The sequence below is a fragment of the Drosophila suzukii genome, chromosome 3 (genome assembly GCF_043229965.1).
Source record: "Drosophila suzukii chromosome 3, CBGP_Dsuzu_IsoJpt1.0, whole genome shotgun sequence".
Taxonomy (NCBI): Eukaryota; Metazoa; Arthropoda; class Insecta; order Diptera; family Drosophilidae; genus Drosophila; species Drosophila suzukii.
This window is the reverse complement of record NC_092082.1, coordinates 49172038-49199298: the sequence shown is the minus strand read 5'-3', so window position 1 is coordinate 49199298 and position 27261 is coordinate 49172038. Positions and strand designations below refer to the sequence as shown.

The 27261-nt window shown below is 37.6% G+C and overlaps 1 protein-coding gene across 8 annotated transcripts in view; it reads left to right on the top strand.

Annotated features, from left to right (window-relative positions):
• Myo81F (Myosin 81F) overlaps window positions 1-27261 on the top strand; it is a 2624640-nt gene that overhangs the window by 2040315 nt on the left and 557064 nt on the right. For all 8 annotated transcript variants that reach the window (XM_070995759.1, XM_070995757.1, XM_070995758.1 and 5 more), the window contains one exon: window positions 6036-6259. In XM_070995759.1, the coding sequence (XP_070851860.1) occupies window positions 6036-6259 (224 nt within the window). The remainder of the gene's footprint in view (window positions 1-6035; window positions 6260-27261) is intronic.

The window sequence follows — 27261 nt, the reverse complement described above, 5'->3', positions numbered from 1 at the left end:
CTATAACAATAAACCTTTGAGCACAGACCTACAAATTCTGTCATGAGTTTACCGTTAAGCTCATCTTTAAAAAACCCTAAACTTTTTTTGTTAACTCTTTTAAAGTTATATAGATTAATTCTTTCATCTGAATAGTCCGATGTATCAAATTTTGCTTCAAGATCATTACGAATATCTTTATAAAAATCTTCAGTTTTTATTGTATAGATAAATGAATCAGTATCCATATAATTTAAGAGTAACTTTTCCTGAAACTTTGGCTTCATATATTGATAGTGAAAATCGTACATTTTCCATTTCGATAAGTCTAATACTGCAAATCCTAAATACATTGGCATATTAAATAGAACGGACAATCTTTTCATTTGAAGTGCATAGAAATTATCATTAATTTTAGTTGCACTATGAAAATTGGATTTTGAAATTAAAGTTTTGGCACAATGTGCTTTTCGTCCAGTCTTGGAGTTATCCGGAGCTTCCCATGAACTAATAAGCTTAATATCGACCCTGCGCTCGGGATCTTCCATTGTTTTTCCGTAAACAGAATTATTCATTAATTTAAAAAAATCTTTTTCAAATTTATTTTTTGCATTTTGTCTATGTAAAGTGTTTAGATCAATGTAATTCTTTAACCAAGGCTTTTGTAAAAACTGAACACCTCTATGGATCTTTTTCAATACTAACCCATTCTGTATACATTGTTGCAAATTCCGATAATGTATTACATAATTTTTCTTATTTCCCAGGTCAGCAATTAATTTTTTTACCTTATCCTCTTTTGAGGCCAGACAATTTGACGGACAAAATGGAAGATCATTATGAAGATCATGTAAACGGTATGGATATATTAAGTCCACTTCCAAAAAATAACCGTATTTGCTATCGATTGGAATATTATTAATATCAAAATTGTCTATGTCTGTGGTAGACATCCACTTAAAATCTTTATATGGTAAAGGTTGTGACATTGCCCAACCATACAAGTTATTCGCATCTACATACATTAAAAATGAAGACTCCTCCGAGGAATCATAATCTGACAAATATTTGTTATTTGCTTTTGTATATCTATGACAACATTGAACTAAACCACCTCGAATGCTACTTTGAATAAATCTATACATATCTATATCTGTCAGCAATTCAAGTTGAATATTTGTAGATTTCAACATTGCCTCCCAAGATAGACCTGGTGTCGTAAAATACTGAGCTGGGTCAAGTGAATAAATTTGCATACAAATTTTTTCGGAAGTTTTCAAAAACGTCGGTTAAAAGAAATACATCTGTTTTTAAATATAATTCTAAATAATCTTTAAGAGTGGAACAAGAGAAATGCGACCAAACTTTAAGAGCTTGATCATAATCTTCCTGAGAGCATTCCCTTTCCGTTAAATTACTATAGAATGCTTCCCTTGGTGGGAGGGAAGTTTCCTCGAGTCTACTGGCGGAATCTAAATATTCATAGGGAAATATACCCTTCTTACGCATTAGTCGAAATTCTATATCATTACTGAAAAACGATTTTACAGTGTTCAATTGATCGTCAACTAAATTAGAAGCTAGGGAATCTAAACTTGATGGCATAAATCTGTATGTATCGAGAAAACGAATTTCAAAACTATTTCCACTTAAACTTTTTATTTTCTTTGAGACAGAAATATAGTTTACCTTATTTATTGGTATTACGGAAATTTCACCGGGAATCTTTCCCAACTCTTGATAAACAAATGACAGTCGTATTTTGAAAAATTATGAAAAAATACTGGTATGAATTTGTTAACTTTATAATCCAAGTTACACTTAGAGTGGGATTTTCTGGTCATCCAAAGTCATTCTCATAGGAACTATTTTATTTAAGTAGTCATCACTCAATTTAGTTAGATTTTTTATCAATGAATCTACAAAACTTACTCCCGAATTTTTTCCTGTTTCTAAAACAAATTTATCTAGTCTAGAATCAAAAGCACACTTTATATAATACGCATATGATATTGGAATATGTTCATTAATATTAAATAATTTAGGGCTCACTTCAAGATTTTTCGGTTCCAGAATGCATTCAAAATCCGCGTAGACAACGAATGGAACTTTAAGCTGATGTTGAACCTGGGTAAATTCCAATGTATTATTCTGGGGGTGTGGCATCTTTGAGACCTTTTTACTGCAGAGCGTTTTGTGTTTCAATGCAGCTTCCTCAGTTTTGGAAAAATTTAAACACACATTGCAGAAATATTGCGCCCTCTTCTGATTTCCTCTCTGAGCAGTCATTAGTCTTTGAAAGAGAAATGTATACAAATTATTTAATTGCTTAAAAGAGATAAAAATGAATAAAAGAATTTACCTTGAAATATTTTTAATGTACATGTAATGTCCATTTCCACCTTCTTCCAAAAACATCATATTGATATGAAGAGGCTTTTCCACTTCCGATTGAAAAAGTGGTCCAATTATTTCCCTCGTCTCTTCATTATATCCGAATACGTTTAAACTCATATGAGTATTCTTCTTTAAAAATTTTTTTATACATTTTATTTCAAGGGGGAAAGTCAACCCTGTGAAATCTAATATTATTTCATCACTTATTCGAATTATCTCCAGCTATATATCAATATTATATGCCGAACATCTTTGCGGCCTGTTAACAATTTTCAAGGCAGAAATCAAAGCCCATTTAAAACAATAGTGGTCATTTTCGTTACAAACGTTAACTATTGCTTTTTTCGTTAAAAGGAAACGAGGTAGTGGTATGAAAGATGAACCAGCCATCGGTGTATAATGATTCACATTCATTTCCAAGCGAATCAATTTTATAAGAGACCATCCACTATCTCTCTCTCGTTCAAAGTTTACTTTTGCTGAAGTATAACTTTCTAACAGAACGCTGAGATGAGGTAGCAAGGACAATCCAGCTTCACTCAAGAAACTCTCTGGTAAGATCAAGTCCGATCCATCGTTTACATACATGTAATGTAGTATTCTTCCCTTGAATCCCTCAGAAATTTTTTTGACTCTTCCGTCAAGGGGTTGAATTGCATTTCGCTTATGCAACTCCGAACGGACATGATTTGCCCACTTATTCTTTAGCAAGAAACACTTGCAGGATTGGCAAAACTGATTTTGGTTATTCATTTTTTTTTTTATTCGTTTTGGTAAAATTCTTTTTTCACGATCACTTTTTTCACGTTTACTCAAGTTGTGTTTGACGTAGCAGAGTATCCCACTTCAAGACTATTTTTGGAAGACTAACTATTGTCCTCGATCATTTATAGTGTTTGAAGTGGGCGTGAACGATAATAATGAAGATGAGAGATGCATACTTAAGATTTTTTTAAATTCGAAAACAATATAGGCAATTCTAGTAGGTTAAATCGACTGTTCATTGGTTAGAAGAGATGAGAAGTATTGATTTTGAAAAATATTTGATACAAGTGTAACCAATAGGACACCATTAAATCGATAAAGGAGACACAAAATCATAGAATAAAGGAGAGTGTTGGTTAGAAGAGGTCGCACATACTTTGCTGCAGGTCATTTTTTAGACACACCATCATACTCAGGTAGCCAATAGGGGACAGTTTGGAAAAAATCATTTCGAGTTTGGGAAAAAACAAAGATTTTCATTTGTTGAATTTCGAGAATGCACATTTTTGGGTAAAAGAAAAGGAAAAATCAAAGATTTTCATTTGTTGAATTTCGAGAATGCATATTTTTGGGTAAAAGAAGAAGATGAAAACCTGTAGAAATTTCCTTATAAATCGTGTAAGCATATTTAAAAGGGTAAGATGAGATTGTTGACTTAGATAGACAACATGCATTCAGTTAAAATAAATAACTTTTTGAATGTATTTGACGGAATTCTGTTCAATGCACACTATGTACGGCTCCAGTTCATACAATCAAAACTCTTTGAATGTGAACGAGGTAATATAAAAACATCTATTCATGGAAATCATATGGACACCTGCGTGTGGAGCAATGATGCAGCCACTGAGGGAGTTGATACTTGTGTATGCCATCGAATTTCGGATTACAAAAGGGGAGCACTCAACATTATGAATAAATACTATAATCTAGAAAAAAGAATGAAAATGATTAAATAACATAATAAAACATGTTCGCAGTACCAAAATAAACTTCTGACTTTTTATTTCGAGTTAAAATTACAGGTACGGAGAATGGAAAATATTTCCTTGACTGAATTATGTCGGCTACTTGCGAGTTGTTGCGCGGTCGTGATTTCAACCCCTATTATGGGAACGTCGTATGAGCACGTATGAGGTCGTTGGCGTGAGGCCCATGATCTTGTCAATGAGCGTGCGCCTTCTGGGTTGTGCATGTGTCCCTTTTATTGCGGTCAGGTAATTGACAGGTGCGCATGTTCGGGTAGCTCTTGCTTGAATCCCTTTTATGACATGTTTATGACCCATTTGTGGAAAGGAGAAAATCTTAGACAATTTACCAGTTAAACGTTCTGGGGCGGAAACAAAAATGTGTATTTGAAAATATTCCACATCTGAGAATTATTAACTTGTGAGATTTATTTTATTGGGGTTCTTTTGATTTCTAAATTAGTTTTACAATCATAGGAAACATTATTCCCCAACATGATCGGACATGTTCCTCTAAGATAACCATCTTTGAATACTTTGGGTGTGCGACCTTTTACACGTGCACAGCAACACCTGTGATAATGAGGCAAAAGGGTACGTGATCACACCTTTCCCCAACATGATCGGATATGTTCCTCTAAGATAACAACCTTTGGATACTATGGTTGTGCGACCTTTCTCACGTGCACCTTTCTCACCTGACTATTAATTGCACATAATGAGGGGAAGGATACATGATCAATATTGTCACATGGGGATGTGGGGGCGATGGGGGCAATTAAGTATACTCTTTATAGACATGATCGTGACATTTTTATGACTTCAAAGCCCATTAAAATCAGTTAATTTATTGGATTATGCTAATTGTCCCAGAACCCGCATACGTTAATGAGGGGGGGAGGGGGGGCCGGGGGCCATTAATTTGCTAATTGTCCCCCCAGAACCCGTCTTTCCCTACTACTGTCGTGATCTTTAGGGGGTCGCAGACGCTTCCTTCTACCTGTTAAAACTTTCCGACGAATCTTGTAAACATATTTACTCACGAGTTACGGGTCTTTCCGTCTTTCCCTACTACTCACGACCACTAGCCGAGCTGGCATCCAACCATGTCCGTCTGTCCGCCAGTCTGTGTGATCGCTTTGATCTAGGGATCTATAAGGTATAGAAAGTTAAGATTAGCTTGGCTTCGCACGGAGGGCAATTCTGTTACGCTGACTCTTCTACCCAAAAACCGCGCAAAACTGTGGCTTCTAGAGCTTTGAGGCTAAGAAAAATATTTATCAAAAATTGTTTGTTCTCTTCAATAAATCGATTAACCTTAAAAATATTTTTGCCACGCCCACAAACTTCAAAAAATCGTCCATATGAACGCTTATTTCTCGAAAACTGTCAAAGGTAGAGAGTTTAGATTTAAGATTTAGATTCCTTAGCTTTGTACGCAGCGCAATTTTGTTACGCAACAATGTTAGTGCTAAAAAAATCTTATATGAATTGTATTGGTCTCGTCTATACGTATCGATTGACTTAAAAAAAGCGCCATAACGCTTAAATCTGTCTGCCGCAAACATTACCATATATTGAAATCGTGTGAAGGTGGCGCTTTACAATCTCGCTTTGCTGCTTATATATCTCCATTTTCCTTTTGTTCCTTTTAGCTAAATAACAGGAATCTGATGGTCGAGTCATTCGACTACAGTGTTCATCCTTGTTTTATTTTTCAACACTCATCTTAATGCAAAATATCGTAAAAATTTTTGAGAACATATGAGTAAGTTAGTTTAAGAGGCCGTGTTACTGCAAACCGCTTGGTAACGCCAGCCATGTGCGAATATACAACAGTCGACAAACTGCCGTAAACCTGACAGTCGAGGCAATCGACAGTTTGTCTTGCTTTTATTTCACCATTATTCTCTATTTTATTTTAAGGAACTTTGCAAGTACATGCGTGGAGAACATAATGCAGAACGAGAACTACAGATCATTCAATACATCATAGGATTGGGCATAGAAAGAGAAGAATTACGAGATGAAATTTTTGTTCAATGCATACGCCAAACTAGAAATAACCCAAACATGGAATGGACGGACAGAATTTGGCTCATTATGTGTCTGTCCATTGTTGCTTTTCAACCGAGCAAACTTTTATTCAGGTAATTGATTGAAGTACATTTCTTGTCTAGCTTATAGAATTTTCTATCGAAAGCAAAAGTCAAAGCGGCCAAGTTGTTGGTGCTTTGAAAATTCGTCGCCTAGTACACAGTACATGAAGAAAAAAGGATAATGTTCAATATTGTATGTAGAAGAGGAGTAAGAATCCTCACCTACGTCCTCTCCCTTTGGATACGGCTTGCTTATGCCGATCAGCTGTTCGCTTCAGCGATTCTCTGTGTGTGCGGAGGTGTAACGTGGGCATATTAGTGCCCGAGTCCTGACAAGGACTTGGGCCGAGGGAGAGGCGTCCGATGCTCAGGCACCATTTACCGGCATAAGCTACGTCGTATTCGGGTCGTGGGATCTTGGTAAGCCTCCCTCCTCTCCAACATAACGAGAATAAATAAAAAAGTGCCTGGAAAATAATATTAGTCATAAAGTTCGTCAGTCATCAGTCCACGCTGCCCAACAAGCTTAGCTTTCGCTTGATCGCAATACGATCGGGCTGTGTTTTGGCCATATTCCCTCCACTTCACACATTCGTGTGCCAATGGATCGTCGCGGGCCGCGCAATACGATCCCCTATTTTCAAGGTTGTCCGTCAAAAGTTATGTCATTGTTCTTGACCTACTCCGCTTCTCGCGTCAGCACACTCTTTTAATAAAGCTTTAGCACTTCATGTTTTCATAGTTTTTTACATTACAAATTTATTGGGTAAGATTTATATCGGCGTGCGCCGTGGATGAGTAACATAATGTTGGCTAATTCATATGGAAATTAAATTAATTGACAATTACTTTTGTTATCGGAGAGTATCGAATTTACCACAGGTGACTGTGAAGGCTGACTATTAACGACTACAAACGTCGCTCAGAGGGCTCTTGCAATTGTCATACAATTACAAGGCTGATACTCGCGGCTAAAAATTAACATTTAATTATTATATATTGTATAAAAATGTAAAATGTATAAAAAAGGAAAGAATATCTAAATGATTATATATATGAAATAATTTTTGTATATGGATATTATTATATGAATTTCTAACAGATTAATTCTTGGTCTTAACTAGGAAGGTATTAACATTGCCCAAAAATAAATTCTTATCTAAACGGGAAAGGACAATGACCGTTGGAACGGTAAAGATAATGTTTGCCTTTTCGGTCTTGTTGCAGTGGGCAAGTGGTGAAAAATCTAGACGGAAGGTCTAAATATATAGGTACTCTAATTCATGCACAGTTATTGGTAGAGTTGCTTTTGATAACAAGTATAGAATTCTTACGTTAAATTGTGGATCATTGTCTGTAGTCTTTGCCAAAGCTTCTGAAGTGATCATGATATATATATATATATATATGTATTTATAAGAAAGGAACCGTGTTCCGACAAACTTACCCTCCTTTTAATCCTGGATGTTATAATTGGTTATATATATATACGTGCAAGATTTGATGGCGGTTCACAAAAACATAACACAAAACTTACGTTACACAAAAAAAATAACTTTATCGCCGTGTAGATATGTATGTATGTATGCATCGTATGAGAGTTCCACTACGGCACACGTCAGTTCCAATGCTCGGGCTGGGGCTGGTCGGTGCAGCTCCAATTTCTTGTTCAGCGTATGTATTTGGGGGTTCTGTTTACACTTGCATTCAGAAATGCATGTACTCGCAAATTGTTTGTAATTGTTTTTGGCGATTCACTTTTTGTTTATGATTTTGGAGTGCAATTTATTCGCCTTTTACTGTTTCTATTGTCTTTTTGTGGCTTCACTTCACTGCAACTGCTCGGCCTATGCTCCGATGTGGGTCGCCACTTTCTCCAGGGCGTGATGTTGGTCGCGGCGTCTCTGAACAGAGCGCTTGTGCATCTTAACCACCTTAAGGATCACTAGAACTAGGAGTAGTCCAACAATGAGCTTCATGGTCCTGTTGACATCTTGAATATCGTCCTTGTGGTCAACGATCTCTACGGTGTTGCCGGCCACCTTGGACGTTTTGCTGCCCATCTTGGGGTCCTTAGGCCATGTACTTGGGTCACTAGTTTATTTCGTCCTTTGGAATTTGCAGGTTGACTTCCTTCAGAGTGTGGTCGACCGCAGGACCGGTAATCAGGTCGTTCTCCTGGGGTGAAGTTGATCCTTGGAAAACGGTCAAGACATCCTTCTGGACACCAGCCTTCTTGCAGTCGTGTTTTGTGTGGATGGGAGTTGTACTTCTAGACCACTGTCAGCGAGATCAGAACAATTTCTGTCTGTCTTCTCTAGTTGGCTGGGGTCTTTTATACCGGACTAGAGCTATCGCTAGCCCCCCATATTGGGTGAATTAACTACGTGTTCCCACCTAGGGGTACTGTTTCTCCATTTCCCCTATCTTAGGAGTCAATGGCCGGCTGGTGCACTTTGCCACCTTTGTTCTGGCCACGCGACACTCGTGAGTTGTCGAATTTTATTTCTGTTTTGGCCTTATCAATCTGAGTGTGGTTAGTCATTAGCGGCCCCTGCCCTCAACTTAAGACAGTTGTTTTGCCGGGGTTAATCTTTGTATGGGGGAGGGCGTACGTAACAGAGGCAATAATTGTGTTGTGAATGAGGTATTTCCTCAACCGTATACGAAGGTGAAGGTACATGGCGAACAAAAAAACCACTGTAAGAGGAAACATTCACTTTAGTACCTAATTTTTCTTATCCTACCCCACCCCTCTTTCTGGCTGACATTATGCATAGAATCGTTAAGCAACATAAAAAAATCCTAAAACCTTTGAAACATGCTCGATAACCATTAAAATGTTCATCTAAAATTAAGTTATGAAAAACAATTCAGATGTCGGAATCAACGTCTGCTGTTTTGATGGGTGTACAGCACAGTGGGCGTCAGGAGCGTAAAGTGCTGCTAACGAGCGGGAAATAACCAGCGATCGCACGGTGTTACCACTTCAAACTAACTGGCAAGCTTGTCGAGGACGAGCAGAAGTTGTTCGCAGCGGTGATGATTGGTGGAAACACTTACAAAGCCACAATCGACACCAGGGCAAGGGCAAGCTTCGTTGGCGATGTACTGACAATCTTGCTGCTCAAGGAAAAGTTACAATGACGAAATGGCAAGCTAGATTAGCAGACGGAAGATGTGGCCAAGTAAATGCAGTTCTCGAAGTGGAGGTCGAATTCGGGAACAAACAACTGATCATGAGCCTGTTGACACCACCAGGGCACAGTGGTTCGGCTTGTATGGAGCTGCGGACATAATTACTTTTAGTTGTTATATTGTTACAAAATTTTCCCAAAATTAAAAAAAAATATTATAAATATATGTATGTTATAAGAAATGGCCATATCGTACGCCTATATGATATAGCTGCTATAGGAACGATCGCCGACGTGACGACACCTACTTTTTGAACAGCCCTCGTATCGTATATTTTGTAATACAATAAATAAAAAAGTTTTCAATTATTTTTTGCGTTTTCAAATAAGAATTTTTTTAAAAAGGGTCCAAATAACGGGTTTTGAATGAGAAGACCCCCTTAAATAGAAAATTAGTATTACATTTGCTGCCAAAGGAAAAATCAACTATTTTGTTTATATTTCATAAATTTAAATATCTTCCCCCGTCTAATTCTCAAGCTATACACCTACTAATTATTTTAGTAGGTGTATAAATATAATATATATATATATATATATAAATATATATTATAAAAATATATTATATATTATATAAATATATAATATAATAGCATACTAAAAAAATTATAAATTAAACAATCATATTGTAAGCCAATTTATTATAATGATATTTTCAAAGCTATTAACGAATTAATATAATTATAACAACGATTTATAATGTTTCTTCAAGTAAGTTGAACAAAGATTCAAGTAAAGTTGATTTGTCCTTCTTTCCATGTTTTCTTTACATAGTTATAAATGGATCCGACCGTAAAATGAGTGTGTTCAATATGTCTGTGTTTGTTGCAATCCGTGACATTTTTCGGCTGTGATACAATCTACATTTTTTTAATTCCTTATTATTAGACTCCGCAGCTTCTTCCGAAAGCTCTCCGATTGACACGAGTGCATGCTCAATTACAGAAGATCCATGAACTAACACCTTATGGACTGTAGCTGTCAAACAGTACCATGGATACTCTTTTATCAATTTCTTAGCAGTATAGATGGCATATTCATTAAATTTGTCCAAATTTATTTTGTAAACAAAAATTATAAAAGAAGAACGGAAAAATAATTAGAATAATTTTAAGTAAAAGAAATAAACTGACAAATAGAAGCTGTAAACAATCACAAAGGACGAACACAAAGACACAACAAAAACAGAGACACAAAAGACGACACAGGGGCTCAGCTGCAGCGCGCTGGCAAAATTTGACCTTGAAAAAATAAGAAGTCGTGTTAGCATATTAACGAATACAACTACATTCGCAACATTCCGCACCTAACTTTAACGATTTTTAAATCTTAAAACTCTGATAAGTATAAAAAAAAGTCCTTGTTTGGAATCGTGTGGGATCACAACTAAAACTTTAGGTAAACAAATTTGAGACACACAAAACAGGTACAAACAAAGAGGTTTCACATATCGAGTTTGATTTTATTAATTTCATATCAAGTTAGTATAAATTAATTTCATAAAGTAAAATAAATACCTTGAGCTTCAAAATCCATTTTGAATAATATAAATTTATCAACTTGAACAGTTACCAGTCCGATTCGCAACATTCCGCACCTAACTTTAACGATTTTTAAATCTTAAAACTCTGATAAGTATAAAAAAAAAGTCCTTGTTTGGAATCGTGTGGGATCACAACTAAAACTTTAGGTAAACAAATTTGAGACACACAAAACAGGTACAAACAAAGAGGTTTCACATATCGAGTTTGATTTTATTAATTTCATATCAAGTTAGTATAAATTAATTTCATAAAGTAAAATAAATACCTTGAGCTTCAAAATCCATTTTGAATAATATAAATTTATCAACTTGAACAGTTACCAGTCCGATTTCACCACAGCTCCGATGCGCTGTTGAAATGAACACGTGTTCATGCTTTTGATTCTATTTTGAGAATGTACCGTTGGGTTTCCAGCGAAACCCGGTTTGCAAATTGGAAGATTGGACATTTTGGAGACAAACTGTGTAAATTTAATTTAAATATTTTCAAATCGGTTTTTTTGATTTTTGGCCTCTGACGGAACCACTGTGCAGGGGTAGTGGATTCGTTGGTGCTGAGATGAAACTTCCTTGCACAAGTCGGAACCGAATTAAAATGTGCTGGACTTCAGATAATAATACCAGCCAGAAACTTACACATTGGATGGCTCGGGGAGAGTCGTTTAACAGACAAGCAAAGAGAACGATACTACGAAGTTCCTGGAGATAGAGCTAGCAGACTTCAACACCATGGCGGGACATCGAACATGGCAGAGCACCAGATCAAAATGAAGGACGAGAAGCCAATCAAGCTGAGATAATACCCCAAGAACCCATAAATCCAAGGAGAGATCAATGCATGGGTGGACGAGCTTCTCCAAATTGGGTTCATAGAGCATTCATAAGTCCATACAACTCCCCCATCGTGATGGCGAAAAAGAAGACACGCAAGTGGAGACTGTGCGTCGACTTCACACAGATAAACGCAAAGTCTGTAAAGGATTCCTACCCAATGTCCCGCATAAACTATATCCTGGACCAACTAAGGGAGGTGCAGCTTTGATGTAAAGAATGGGCACTGGCAAATTCCACTGGAAAAAAAGCACCAGGCAACATACGGCTTTTATAGTATCAGGCAAAGATATATATTAATGCTTTGGGCTCAACTCGGAGGCTCCAGCCAGAGACTATGCTAGTAGTGAACACAAGCATATTGGAGTCCTATGGTTGTTCCCCAGCGTTTCTTACCCATGGCAGGGAGACACGACTTCCGAGCGCCATGGAAACCCTAGGCACCGGATGAGCTACAGAGACCCCGAATGAAAACGCCATTAAACTCAGGGAGATCTTTGAGATCGTACGGCGAAATATGGAAAAGGAATCACACGACCAAGGAGGCAATGGGCGCCAGCGGTGGGTGACGAAGTGTGGGCCAAGGAAGACTGCCTATCAAAATCAAAATATGCCGATGGATTCGCCTCGAAACTGGCTCTGAGGTATGATGGTCCCTACCAAGTTGAAGATTTCGTCTCTTCGGTGATCTGCAAAATACGCCATCTTTACACGTTGGCGAACTTAATCAACAGCAAACACAAAACACAGGCAAGCAGCCTGCGGACACATCGGAGGACTAAAAAAAAGTGCAAGTCCAGACGGCAGGATTCAGCGCCGGGCATTTGCCAGAGTCATTCGTGATTACGCCAAGCGGAAAGGATTTGCACTAAGATACGGCAAAAGAAAATAAACAGAATTTTACATTGAGCCAGACTGTGTAACAACAAGATTATGCGTCATGCTTAAGCGAGAGCCATACGCCAAGAGTGCTTTCGAACTCAACATTTGCTGACGGTATCACTCCCGGTGCTTATGGCCTTCACCAGCGTTGAGTTTTATTGTTTGCTCTGATCATAGAAAGCTATCCTGACCTTACCAACACAGAAAATCAGCATCTACGATCATGTCTAAGGGACGCTGCGTTGGGATTGCAGCGATGCAAGACGTTGGAGACTATGGACTTCGCCACGGCAAACTAAGCGCTGGGAAATCGGGTGGAAAGTAACAGATTTTCCTATACGCGTAGATTCACAAATTCGAGCCCCCTGCTCAGCTTTACCCTTTTACTGTACTTGTTGCACAGGATTTCAGGAATGATATTGTGTTTTTAGCAACAGCCATCATTTTAGCAAAAACCCGATCTGGGGTTTCCGTTCCTTGTCGAGCTCTACTCGACTCGGGCTCTCAGCTGCACCAAATAACAACCCGATTCGCAAACCAGCGCAAACCAAGTTGTATGCTCCCCAGCGTGTAGATCTCCTGATTAGAGCCTGCCTTTTCTACGAGATGTTTGGCGTTGGCTCATTCTTAATGTCGTCCCCTCGCTAGTGAGAAAAATAGTTTGGATCGGTCAGACAATTTTCTTAAACGATTTTGGGAATTGGAAAGCTTTGCAGAGCCAATTATACGTGCTACAAAAGAAGAGTTAAACTGTGTGTGGCATGTCGCTCTTTCGCCAGCTCGTGATTATCTTGATCTTTTGAAAGAGACCTACCAGCTGGATAGTCGCCCATCCTTGAGTTCTCTCATAAAGGAATACCTTGATTTAAGGCATATGTCATTGGTTTCTGCCGTTGATAGCTTAACACAAATCTGGCTTTTCTCTCAACGATGCGCTTATGGTGGGGACCTTAATTTAGCATACACTGTTCCGGTATCGTTCGCACCCAGTTACAATCACGTTTGCAAAATGTACTGTTGTGCTAGGGATTGCAAGGAGAAGAGCTATTTGCAATGCATTCTGTGAAGGGATCACCCTCAAAACCAATTGCGGGTGTTCAAACCAGACACCGTTTCTTATGGAATGATCACTGTTCTCAGTAGTATGCTTAAAAAATATTACAAACACATGGTAGCACTTGGCCACAATATTTAAAATACAAATCCAAGTCCGAAGCAGACAGTGCACAGTGCTGAGTCGGCATGTCTTGCAAGCGCGACGCTCTGTCACCATGTGAACATAATACCTCCTCTTTGTCGCGGCGACTCTTCGCCGTTATTAAAATATATATATATATATAAATAAGCGCTGACCGCTCTGCTGCTAGCTTCGCTGTCGGCGCTGCTGCTCGTTCTTTAGTAATTCTCATCAATGTAAAAGAATCGTTGTTTCATTTAAAACATTCAATAACTATCAAACCACCAGGTTCGTTTATGAAATACATCTTGACTGCATTGGAGGCTCTATGTGACTATGCCTACATGCTGTTTCTCCACACTCACTGTGCCTAAACTGGAACTTTGTGGTGCTGAACTTCAGTCTAGGCTCATCGCAGAAATATCTGTCCAGAACGTATTCGAAGGAAGGTATTCGACTCTGCTGTTGCGCTTTCATGGATCCGAGACGAGCCCCCCAGACTTAATACTTTTGTAGCAAGCCGAGTTGCTGCCTTTCATGGGCTAACTGAATCAGTGGAGTGGCGTTACGTTTCAGTATCTTTAAATCCAACAAAATGGTACGCTAAAACACACATTTGGACACTTCGAAGATATAACTGTTGGAGTGGAAGTGCGGAGAGCAATGCGAGCGAACAAGATGTAGACATCTGGAGAAAACTGCCACTAGACACTACCTCCAGAAATTAAAAGCCCTTTTGACGTGAGCACCGACTGAACTGAACAAATCTCTTTTCTGGGCTCATGGGCCGGCATTTCTCTGTGGCTTCAAAACTGACTGGCCGCCCCCAATCATCACTGAAAAGCCAACACCTGATAACCTCCGAAGAATCCTGCTAATAAAGTCTCTTTGTGAGGATCCGGCTCCAAACTTGCTCATTCTTTTGCTGCGCTTCAAAGAGTTTTCGGATTCATCTATAAGTTTGGTAATCGCATTCGTCACCCCGTGCTCACGGTGTCCGATCCTTAAAAAGGTACTCAGTGGTTGCTTTGACAGCCAGCGCTCTCATTTATGGGACGACAAAAAATCGTCGCTGTTAAAGGGATAAGTTCATTCATCTAACTCGCTCGCATCGTTTTCGCCTTTTATTGACTAGTTTGACCGAGCACTACTTGGCCTAGTTCGATCCTTATATTGGTCTATTGGGGGGAGGAAGATGGTAAATTAAATTAAAAAATTCGTTAGATGCTTTCAAACGAAGAGCATATAATGGCGGATCTTCCAAGGGAGCGATTTGATGGATCTCATGCATTTCCAGCCACTGGCACTGATTTTTGCGGATCAATCCTCTTCAAGTCGGAAGTGCGAATTTCGTATTCGTTTGGTTTTCCACGAATGCTATTAATTTCGAGGTTCGTTCCTCTGGACTCCGCAGCGGTAAAGATTGCTAAGCATAATTTCTATCACGCTATCGGCTTCTGGGCCCGATGGAAGGAAGAATACTTGACACTGCTGCGTCGCACACCAAAGCCTGTCGATGACTTGGTCCTGGTCCACACTCTCTATCTTCAATAGTTTTAGAATTTTCATAATTAAATGATATTAATTCATTTATTAAGCGTTTTCCATCTTTGGGAATACAAAGTTGAGCAATTACGTTTTTTGTTATTTGTATATTTGGCCTGCGATCATAGTTTGAGCATTTTATAGATTCCACAGTTTATGTACAAATGAAATGTCGAAAAAAATCCCCGCTGTCCTGCTGTTCTATGTTGTCAAAAATACTTGATCGCAAATCAGTAATATTACTGTTTGTCCCCCAAAGGGTTTGTATAATTCAAAAATGATGCCCTTAAAATGATACTATTTTCATCATTGAAATAAGATTCCTTCATAAATGTTATATTTATAAGGCATTGAAAGGCAGAATTTGCATATTATGTAAAGTATTTTTATTATTTTTCTTTTTGTCGGTAATATTTCTTTCTAAAACAAATGGCTTAATAAAAGCCGTTGTTTGCCGCCTCAAATATATGTTTTTATCAGAAACATTTTTATTTTTTGTTATTACCAACCAGGTGTTGTAGATCTTTTCAATATTTACTTCTTAATCGATTGTATTCTATAATTGCACTATCATTTGTCTTAATGCTTTTCGGATTAAGGTTGAGAATATGTAAGCCAGAGAAGGTTTTTAAACGAGATAAAGCATACGTTTAACCGTTTGCAAATATACTATCACCAATATCAACAATTCCGGATGTGATTGTTAGCCCTTGACTTTTATGAATAGTAATTGCATACGCTAAGGTTAGGCTAGGTTAGGTAGGTTGGAAACTAGATATTAGTCCCCTCACTTTGGCCATAATGGGCCCCTTGTGATACCACATGATCTCTGAAAGATCCGTTTCCCTAGCTCATGGGTTATCTTATCAAGAAACATAATAGTTTTTGAATGGTTACGTCCTGAATGGCCGCAAGGTTCGGAAGTGTGTAGCTACCTAGGGTTTGAAAGCGCTTTAGGTTATGCGCTGGGCAGAAGCATAGGAGGTGTTCGATGCTCTCCTCTTCGTCTATCTGTTTGCAGCTGCGGCAGAAGTCGTGGTTACTTAGACCCAGCCTTAGCGCATGAGTCCCTATCAGACAGTGGCCCGTGAGGGCATTTAGGAGTGTGGAGATGTCCTCCCTGCTACATTGTAGGAAAGTTTTTGTTCTTTTCGAATTGTAGTTTGGCCATGTGAGTCTAGAATTGTGGCATGTTGAGATTGAGTTCCAACGGTTGTTGGAAAGTGTATACCATCTATGCCTGAGATGGAGCTTGCAGGTAGCCATGGGCATACCTACCGTGTCCCTATCACGAAGGATACCGGCGGTTGTCCCCTGTCTTGCTAGCTCGTCTCCTATGCAGTTGCCCTCAATATTTCGGTGTCCAGGCACCCAGATGAGTGGCCATCTCGTTAAGAGATTTGCGGCATTCAGAGATTGTTTTTGACCTCGTTGTGCAGGAGTCGAGGGCCCTGAGGGTTGCTTGACTATCCGAGAAGATGAAGATATCTATGTCTTGATGTACAGACGTGTTCAGGTGGGTAGTGGCTTCCTGAATTGCCATCACTTCCGCTTGGAAAACACTACAGTGGTCTGGTAGGCGGAATGAGACTTTTATGTCTAGTTCGGGGGAAAAGACTCCCCCACCTGTTTGGGAGTCGCTAAACATATTGGATATTATTTTCGAATTACAAAAACATTATAATTCAGCTGAAACTTTGATTCGATAATTCATTTTCGTCGAATTGGACAGACAATTTTCCAACAAACTAACAAGTATGCGAGTTATCAAACTGGTGAAACGGTTCCACTTATAAAATTTATAAACAAATTTTCGAATTCAACCACAAAGACATTGCCTTTGCCTTTGTTTAAGATTCTGCCTTTGCCTTTTCCATTTACTTTGAGGGCCGCGCTTGACCGTCCTGCTAAGATAAATAAACCAATCGTAAAGTAAACACAAGCTTCCGTTCGAAGCCCAAACTCTTTCGTTCGAAGCCCACAGTATGCGATCTAAGTTCAAATCATATTGCGTTCCGATTTTCAATCAAATTGCATCGGTCAGCATAATTTCATTTCACAACGAGATGCGACAGTTTCAGCATAAGCTTTTATTCTAAACAAAAATTAAAGTTCCTGAAGCTTAAGAAAGAAAAGCTTCTGGCCGAGGTTCATTGGATAAAGTTTTGGAATTAAGAGGCAGCCCTATTTTGTCCGAGACCGCGATCGGTTCGAAAGTTATAAATAGGTGTCTTGTAGAAGTGATAAGAAATAAAAGGTTTAACACCAAGATTGATTAAATAATAAAATTTATTTTTTTTTTAAATATTACCAGTGACTAATTTAATTGGCGCCCAACGTGGGGCTGCGTCATCAAAAGTTCTAAAAAAAACAATTTAATGAAAAATATAAATTAAATTTAAAAACGGAACTCGAGCAGCCAAGAACTCAAATTTTTAGTGGAAAAATCATCATCGACGACACCTAACATTGTGACAAGTGACCGTGATTTAAAAATTTAAATGGAAATCAATTAATGTAATAATCCATTTAAATAAGCTGGTAAAATATAATAAAGGTGGACCGAATAATTTAATTTACAGTGCAAGAACACACAACAAAAACAAAATAATAAATTCAGTGAAAACCAAAAATAATAATTAAAACATAACAACAACAAAAAACACAATTTAAAAAAGAAAATTAAATTTAAATAATAAAAATAATATAAATAAAAAATTAAACAATAATTAAAAAAAAAAAAACTGAAATATTTCAATAAATCAAAGGAAGAAAGGAAGGGCTGAAGGGCAATCCCTCGCCAAATTTCAACACGACTACAACCAAAATAACAAAGAAGGAAGGAAGGAAGGGCTGAAGGGCAATCCCTCGCCAAAGCTTATAAATTGAAAGATCGTAAGAGATAAGAACAATTATATTTTAAGTAAAAGTTTAATTTGAAAGATAAATTATATAATACATCCTGGAAGATTTAATAAATACCTTTGGTGAAATAAATTTAACAATGGCAACCGGAGGTTCAGCACCAATTTTTTCTGCAGGTAATATAGCCACAGCAGGCGGCTTAACAGTTGAATTAATAAATAGATTGATAAATGTTCTATTAAATGAAGTGAGCAGGAAAATAGAAGGTTTAGAAGGAAAGTTAGCCACAGATGCAAACACTGTGGAGGATTATAAAATACAGACAATCGACCCAACTATAAAATGCGATACAACACATGAAGTGGTAAAATCTTTACCAAAATTCACGGGGGAACCAACACAATATGTAGGTTGGACGGAAGCCGCAGAAACTGTAATGAGTCTTTATGAAATTCAAAGTGAACCATATTTTATCGCCTTAACAATTTTACGAAATACAATTTTGGGAGCTTTCCATGATGCTCTTACCAATCATGGCACTGTTTTAAACTTTCGAGCAATCTTATCTAGATTGGACTTTATATATAGCGATAAACGACCAATACATATTCTCGAGTCAGAATACTATAATGAAGTCAATAAAAAAATGGCTCTAGTAATAACAAAACCATATTGACACACGGAAAGGACGGCGTAATTGCCAAAGAAACAAACAAAACAATAAGGAGCAATGCTTTACGAATATTTATATCTGGGCTTAATGGATCTATCTCAGAAACTCTTTTCTCATTAAATCCACCAGATTTGCCAAATGCTTTGGCAAAGGTTCAAGAATTAGAATCAAACAATTTCCGTGCTCAATTTGCAAACAGGTTTAATGGATTTAAAAATGAAAATAAATATCAGGGAAGCAACCTACGATTTGATCAAAAACGACAGAACAATAGTACTAATAAAATGGAAATAATTGGAGTAATAACCAGAATTATAATTGGCCACAAAAGGGAAATTTTTGGCAACACGATAATCAAAATAACAATCAAAAGCAACAAGCCGCCGAGCCAATGGATGTTGATCCATCGATTCAACTCCAGAATAAGCCTAATTACAATCGGCAGCCGAAAAATAATTGACAGATAAATAATAATCGAGGTAGATATAATAATAATTATTATCAAAATAATTATCGATCAAATTACTATCGCACTAATCAAAATAGAAAAGGCAACCAGATGGAACAGTAAATCAGCCAGCTAATAAAGTAACCAGATTAAATAATATCAACGAAGATAAAAATTTAGACCAGACCCCTACAGGGGAATGCCTTATTTAAATAGGACAGACCGAAAAACCAAGAAGCAGTTAAAGATTTTAAAAGATCCAGGAGTCACTGCTTGCTATATAGATAAGGGAATTTTCGAAAATAAAAATTAGTTATCAATACACAAAAAGGTAACTACAGTTCATGGGTATTCAATTATAAGGTATTAACATATTATAAATATATTTGAAACAAGACAATGATTTTATGAAATCGAAGGACTAGAATCTTATTTGCTAATTAAATTTAATTTATTGAGAAAAATTGGATCTATAATAAATATAGAAAGGGAATCTTGGAATATAAAGGGAAAACAGAAAAGTTAAAATAGTTTGAAGAAAATAATATTCTTCCGTTAAAAGATTTTATTATAAGAAAATATTTTGATGATAAAAGAAGCGAAAACACTGATTCATTATTTGTGGAAAACAGTGAAAAAAGCTTGGGAACTAAAAATCCTGGGAGTGCCGACGTAGAAATATCCGTCAACAAAAATACAAATATCTTGGGAACTAAAAATCCTGGGAGTGCCGACGTAGAAATATCCGTCAACAAAAATACAAATATCTTGGGAATTAAAAATCCTGAGAATGCCGACGTAGAAATATCCGTCAATAAAAATACAAATACCTTGGGAATAAAAAATCCTGAGAGTGCCGACGAAATAAATACCGTAAAAAATCGAATAAATAAAAGCCCCTTAAAAAGTTAAAATTTCAAGCATGCCGTCGTTGAGTTATACGATTAACAACAAATAAACAATAAAATATAGTTCACTATATTGAAAAAGAGCATTCAAAGATAAATATGCAAATTCCTTTTAGAACAGACAAAAAGGGGGAAATAAATCTTATTCACGGCAGGCCAATATACGGGAAACAATATCCGTACGCATTATCTGTCACCGACTTCGTGAATAGCGAAATCAGTAGAGTGTTAGCAGAAAAAATTATAAGGCCTAGTCGAAGCCCTTATAATTCACCAGTTCTGGTAATCCCAAAGAAAGGAGAAAATCAAGACGGAAGCCGTAAATTAAGACTCGTCATTGACTATAAAAAATTAAATGAAAGTACTATACCTGACAGGTACCCAATGCAAGACCGATCAGTAATTCTATCTAATTTGGGAAAAGCAGAATATTTTTCAACAATAGACTTAGAATCAGGTTTTCATCAGATATTAATGAAAGAATCTGATGTGGAAAAAACATCCTTTTCAATAAATAATGGAAAATACGAATTTTGAAGAATGCCATTCGGACTAACAAATGCATCAAGAATTTTTCAGAGAGCAATGGACGACATCCTTAGAGAACAAATAGGGAAGGCATGTCATGTCTACATGGACGACATTTAAATATTCTCAAACTCAATTGAACAACATTATAAAGACTTAAGCAAAATTATGAATATTTTACAAAGGCAAACATGAAAATCTCTTTAGAAAAATCAAAGTTTTCTAAACGCGAAACCAGTTTTCTAGGATACATCGTATCTTATAACGTCATCAAGACAGACCCAGAAAAAATTGACACCATTATTATGTATCCGCTTCCAAAAAATATTAGAGAACTAAAAAGTTTCTTAGGCCTTACGGGCTATTATAGAAAATTTGTTTTAAATTACGCCTCTATAGCCAAACCTCTAACAAAATATCTTTGAGGTCATAATGGCAAAATTTCAAAAAGAATGTCAACAAAAATGGTAATTTAGCTAGATGATCTAGCTAATAAAGCTTTCAAGGAGCTAAAAGAAAATCTCATTGCTCAAGTAGAATTAGTTCAACCGGATTATAATAAAAAGTTTACCTTGACCACCGACGCTTCGAACGTCGCAATTGGTGCAGTATTATCTGAAGAAGGTAAACCAATTAATTTTGCTTCAAAAACCTTGACTAAAACGGAACAAGTTTATGCAACTAATAAGAAGGAACTTTTAGCCATAGTATGGGCTCTTAAAAATCTAAGAAACTACTTATACGGAGTGATTGGAATTGAAATTCAAACCGATCATCAACCATTATCTTTCGCAATCTCTGATAAAAATCCTAATATCGCTATGAAACGGTGGTACTCCTTTATAGAAAGTTTCACTCCAAAAGTCATTTATAAGCCAGGTACAACTAATGTAGTTGCAGACGCCCTATCAAGGATTCAGATCAACAACTTAACTGACAGTAACGAATCGGTCTCAGATCTAAACACTCAGCAGTCAGCAGAGAGTAATTTGAGAATGTTATACAAGAAACCCGTAAACCCTTAAACAAGTTTAAGCAACAATTGCTATTAGCAACGGGGAGGTATACAATACATGAGTCGATTAATAAATTCGAAAATACCAGACATATAATAGAATTTGACACTCCAGAAAATTTGATATCAATCTTAAGGGAATATATTCCTCCTAATGAAACGGTGCGTATTCATTGTACTTTAGAGGACTTTTAAAGAATTCAAAAACCACTTAAAGATAATTTTGTGAATAAATTTTTGTATGGAAAATTCTGAAGACAGAGCACTTATAATCGAAGAAACACATTGCAGAGCACACAGGGGACTTGACGAAAATTATAAACAAGTCAGTAGATTGTATTATTGGCCAAACTTACTTACAAAATTAAAAGAATATATAAAAAACTGTAAAATTTGCAATGAAAACAAATATAACAGACACCCAATTAAAATTCCAATTGGAGAAGCCCCAATCCCGAGTAAGGAAGGCGAAAATTTACACATCGACATATATTACGCACAAAGTCTTACTTTCATAACTTGCATTGACGCTTACTCAAAATTTTTAGTAGTAAAAGAAATCCAAAATAAATTAAATATCGAAAACATAGTAATGGAACTTCTTCAACAATTTCCTCAAGCCAAAGTAATAATGACCGATAATGATCCAACCTTTACTTCGACCCAATTTAATTCTTTTGCACACAGGCTCGGTTTAACTTTACATTACGCAGACCCGAGACACAGTACCTTAAACGGACAAGTTGAAAGGGCACATTCGACACTAACAGAATTAGCTCGAAGCATTAAAGAAGAATTTAATTTGACCGACTATTCCGAAATAGTAACAAGAGCCGCTCAAGAATATAATCAGAGCCTTCAATCTGCAACGAACCAAAAACCTTTTGACGTACTATATAATAAAATAAAGCACGGTAACATTCCTTAAATTTTAAAAAATACACAAGAGAAAATGTTAGAAACACATAATGAAAACAGAAAAGAAAAAGTATATCTCGTAGGACAGATAGTTTATGAAAAGAAACACGGGGAAAGAAATAGACTTAAAACTAGATATAAAAAACAAGTCGTTAAAGAAAATTTGCCTTACAAAATAATAATCAACAATAGAAATAGAATTGTTCACAAAGATATTATAAAATTCTAAAAATTTATGTCACCTTTTTTTTTACCTTGTCCAGAAAATGTCTTATCAGGTGCTTATACTACACCTTACTTTATTAACAAAAAATAATTGACTATACAAGTCACGAGTATCTTTTATTCAAGGACAATTCATACGCAGAATTATTCCACGTAACTTACTTTAGTTTTTATAAAGAAATAACAAAATTGGAATCAGAAAATATAAAAAGGGATACTAATAAAAGGTCACAATGGGAATTCCTTGTTATTATACTTGTCAGCTTCTTCCGAAAGCTCTCCGATTGACATGCTCAATTACAGAAGATCCATGAACTAACACCTTATGGACTGTAGCTGTCAAACAGTACCATGGATACTCTTTTATCAATTTCTTAGCAGTATCGATGGCATATTCATTAAATTTGTCCAAATTTATTTTGTAAACAAAAATTATAAAAGAAAAACGGAAAAATAATTAGAATAATTTTAAGTAAAAGAAATAAACTGACAAATAGAAGCTGTAAACAATCACAAAGGACGAACACAAAGACACAACAAAAACAGAGACACAAAAGACGACACAGGGGCTCAGCTGCAGCGCGCTGGCAAAATTTGACCTTGAAAAAATAAGAAGTCGTGTTAGCATATTAACGATTACAACTACATTCGCAACATTCCGCACCTAACTTTAACGATTTTTAAATCTTAAAACTCTGATAAGTATAAAAAAAGTCCTTGTTTTGAATCGTGTGGGATCACAAATAAAACTTTAGGTAAACAAATTTGAGACACACATAACAGGTACAAACAAAGAGGTTTCACATATCAAGTTAGATTTCATTAATTTCATATCAAGTTAGTATAAATTAATTTCATAAAGTAAAATAAATACCTTGAGCTTCAAAATCCATTTTGAATAATATAAATTTATCAACTTGAACAGTTACCAGTCCGATTTGAAGTGCGCTTTTGCTTTGAAATATTTCACCACAGCTCCGATGCGCTGTTGAAATGAACACGTGTTCATGCTTTTGATTCTATTTTGAGAATGTACCGTTGGGTTTCCAGCGAAAACCGGTTTGCAAATTGGAAGATTGGACATTTTGGAGACAAACTGTGTAAATTTAATTTAAATATTTTCAAATCGGTTTTTTTTGATTTTTGGCCTCTGACGGAACCACTGTGCAGGGGTAGTGGATTCGTTGGTGCTGAGATGAAACTTCCTTGCACAAGTCGGAACCGAATTAAAATGTGCTGGACTTCAGATAATAATACCAGCCAGAAACTTACACATTGGATGGCTCGGGGAGAGTCGTTTAACAGACAAGCAAAGAGAACGATACTACGAAGTTCCTGGAGATAGAGCTAGCAGACTTCAACACCATGGCGGGACATCGAACATGGCAGAGCACCAGATCAAAATGAAGGACGAGAAGCCAATCAAGCTGAGATAATACCCCAAGAACCCATAAATCCAAGGAGAGATCAATGCATGGGTGGACGAGCTTCTCCAAATTGGGTTCATAGAGCATTCATAAGTCCATACAACTCCCCCATCGTGATGGCGTCTCCACACGCAAGTGGTCACTGGGCGTCGACTTCACACAGATAAACGCAAAGTCTGTAAAGGATTCCTACCCAATGTCCCGCATAAACTATATCCTGGACCAACTAAGGGAGGTGCAGCTTGGATCTAAAGAATGGGCACTGGCAAATTCCACTGGAAAAAAAGCAGCAGGCAACATACGGCTTTTATAGTATCAGGCAAAGATATATTCGAGTGGAAGGTAATGCTATTTGGGCTCAACTCGGAGGCTCCAGCCGGAGACTATGCTAGTAGTGAACACAAGCATATTGGAGTCCTATGGTTGTTCCCCAGCGTTTCTTACCCATGGCAGGGAGACACGACTTCCGAGCGCCATGGAAACCCTAGGCACACCGGATGAGCTACAGAGATCCCGAATGAAAACGCCATTAAACTCAGGGAAATCTTTGAGATCGTACGGCGAAATATGGAAAAGGAATCACACGACCAAGGAGGCAATGGGCGCCAGCGGTGGGTGACGAAGTGTGGGCCAAGGAAGACTGCCTATCAAAATCAAAATATGCCGATGGATTCGCCTTGAAACTGGCTCCGAGGTATGATGGTCCCTACCAAGTTGAAGATTTCGTCTCTTCGGTGATCTGCAAAATACGCCATCTGTACACGTTGGCGAACTTAATCAACAGCAAACACAAAACACAGGCAAGCAGCCTGCGGACACATCGGAGGACTAACAAAAAGTGCAAGTCCAGACGGCAGGATTCAGCGCCGGGCATTTGCCAGAGTCATTCGTGATTACGCCAAGCGGAAAGGATTTGCACTAAGATACGGCAAAAGAAAATAAACAGAATTTTACATTGAGCCAGACTGTGTAACAACAAGATTATGCGTCATGCTTAAGCGAGAGCCATACGCCAAGAGTGCTTTCGAACTCAACATTTGCTGACGGTATCACTCCCGGTGCTTATGGCCTTCACCAGCGTTGAGTTTTATTGTTTGCTCTGATCATAGAAAGCTATCCTGACCTTACCAACACAGAAAATCAGCATCTACGATCATGTCTAAGGGACGCTGCGTTGGGATTGCAGCGATGCAAGACGTTGGAGACTATGGACTTCGCCACGGCAAACTAAGCGCTGGGAAATCGGGTGGAAGTAACAGATTTTCCTATACGCGTAGATTCACAAATTCGAGCCCCCTGCTCAGCTTTACCCTTTTACTGTACTTGTTGCACAGGATTTCAGGAATGATATTGTGTTTTTAGCAACAGCCATCATTTTAGCAAAAACCCGATCTGGGGTTTCCGTTCCTTGTCGAGCTCTACTCGACTCGGGCTCTCAGCTGCACCTAATAACAACCCGATTCGCAAACCAGCGCAAACCAAGTTGTATGCTCCCCAGCGTGTAGATCTCCTGATTAGAGCCTGCCTTTTCTACGAGATGTTTGGCGTTGGCTTATTCTTAATGTCGTCTCATGATCTACCCCTCGCTAGTGAGAAAAATAGTTTGGATCGGTCAGACAATTTTCTTAAACGATTTTGGGAATTGGAAAGCTTTGCAGAGCCAATTATACGTGCTACAAAGGAAGAGTTAATCTGTGTGTGGCATGTCGCTCTTTCGCCAGCTGGTGATTATCTTGATCTTTTGGAAGAGACCTACCAGCTGGATAGTCGGCCATCCTTGAATTCTCTCATAAAGGAATACCTTGATTTAAGGCACAGGTCATTGGTTTCTGCCGTTGATAGCTTAACACAAATCTGGCTTTTCTCTCAACGATGCGCTTATGGTGGGGACCTTAATTTAGCATACACTGTTCCGGTATCGTTCGCACCCAGTTACAATCACGTTTGCAAAATGTACTGTTGTGTTAGGGATTGCAAGGAGAAGAGCTATTTGCAATGCATTCTGTGAAGGGATTATCCTCAAAACCAATTGCGGGTGTTCAAACCAGACACCGTTTCTTATGGAATGATCACTGTTCTCAGTAGTATGCTTAAAAAATACTACAAACACATGGTAGCACTTGGCCACAATATTTAAATACAAATCCAAGCCCGAAAAAGACAGTGCACACCATGTGAACATAATACCTCCTCTTTGTCGCGGCGACTCTTCGCCGTTATTAAAATATATATATATATAAATAAGCGCTGACCGCTCTGCTGCCAGCTTCGCTGTCGGCGCTGCTGCTCGTTCTTTAGTAATTCTCATCAATGTAAAAGAATCGTTGTTTCATTTAAAACATTCAATAACTATCAAACCACCAGGTTCGTTTATGAAATACATCTTGACTGCATTGGAGGCTCTATGTGACTATGCCTACATGCTGTTTCTCCACACTCACTGTGCCTAAACTGGAACTTTGTGGTGCTGAACTTCAGTCTAGGCTCATCGCAGAAATATCTGTCCAGAACGTATTCGAAGGAAGGTATTCGACTCTGCTGTTGCGCTTTCATGGATCCGAGACGAGCCCCCCAGACTTAATACTTTTGTAGCAAGCCGAGTTGCTGCCTTTCATGGGCTAACTGAATCAGTGGAGTGGCGTTACGTTTCAGTATCTTTAAATCCAACAAAATGGTACGCTAAAACACACATTTGGACACTTCGAAGATATAACTGTTGGAGTGGAAGTGCGGAGAGCAATGCGAGCGAACAAGATGTAGACATCTGGAGAAAACTGCCACTAGACACTACCTCCAGAAATTAAAAGCCCTTTTGACGTGAGCACCGACTGAACTGAACAAATCTCTTTTCTGGGCTCATGGGCCGGCATT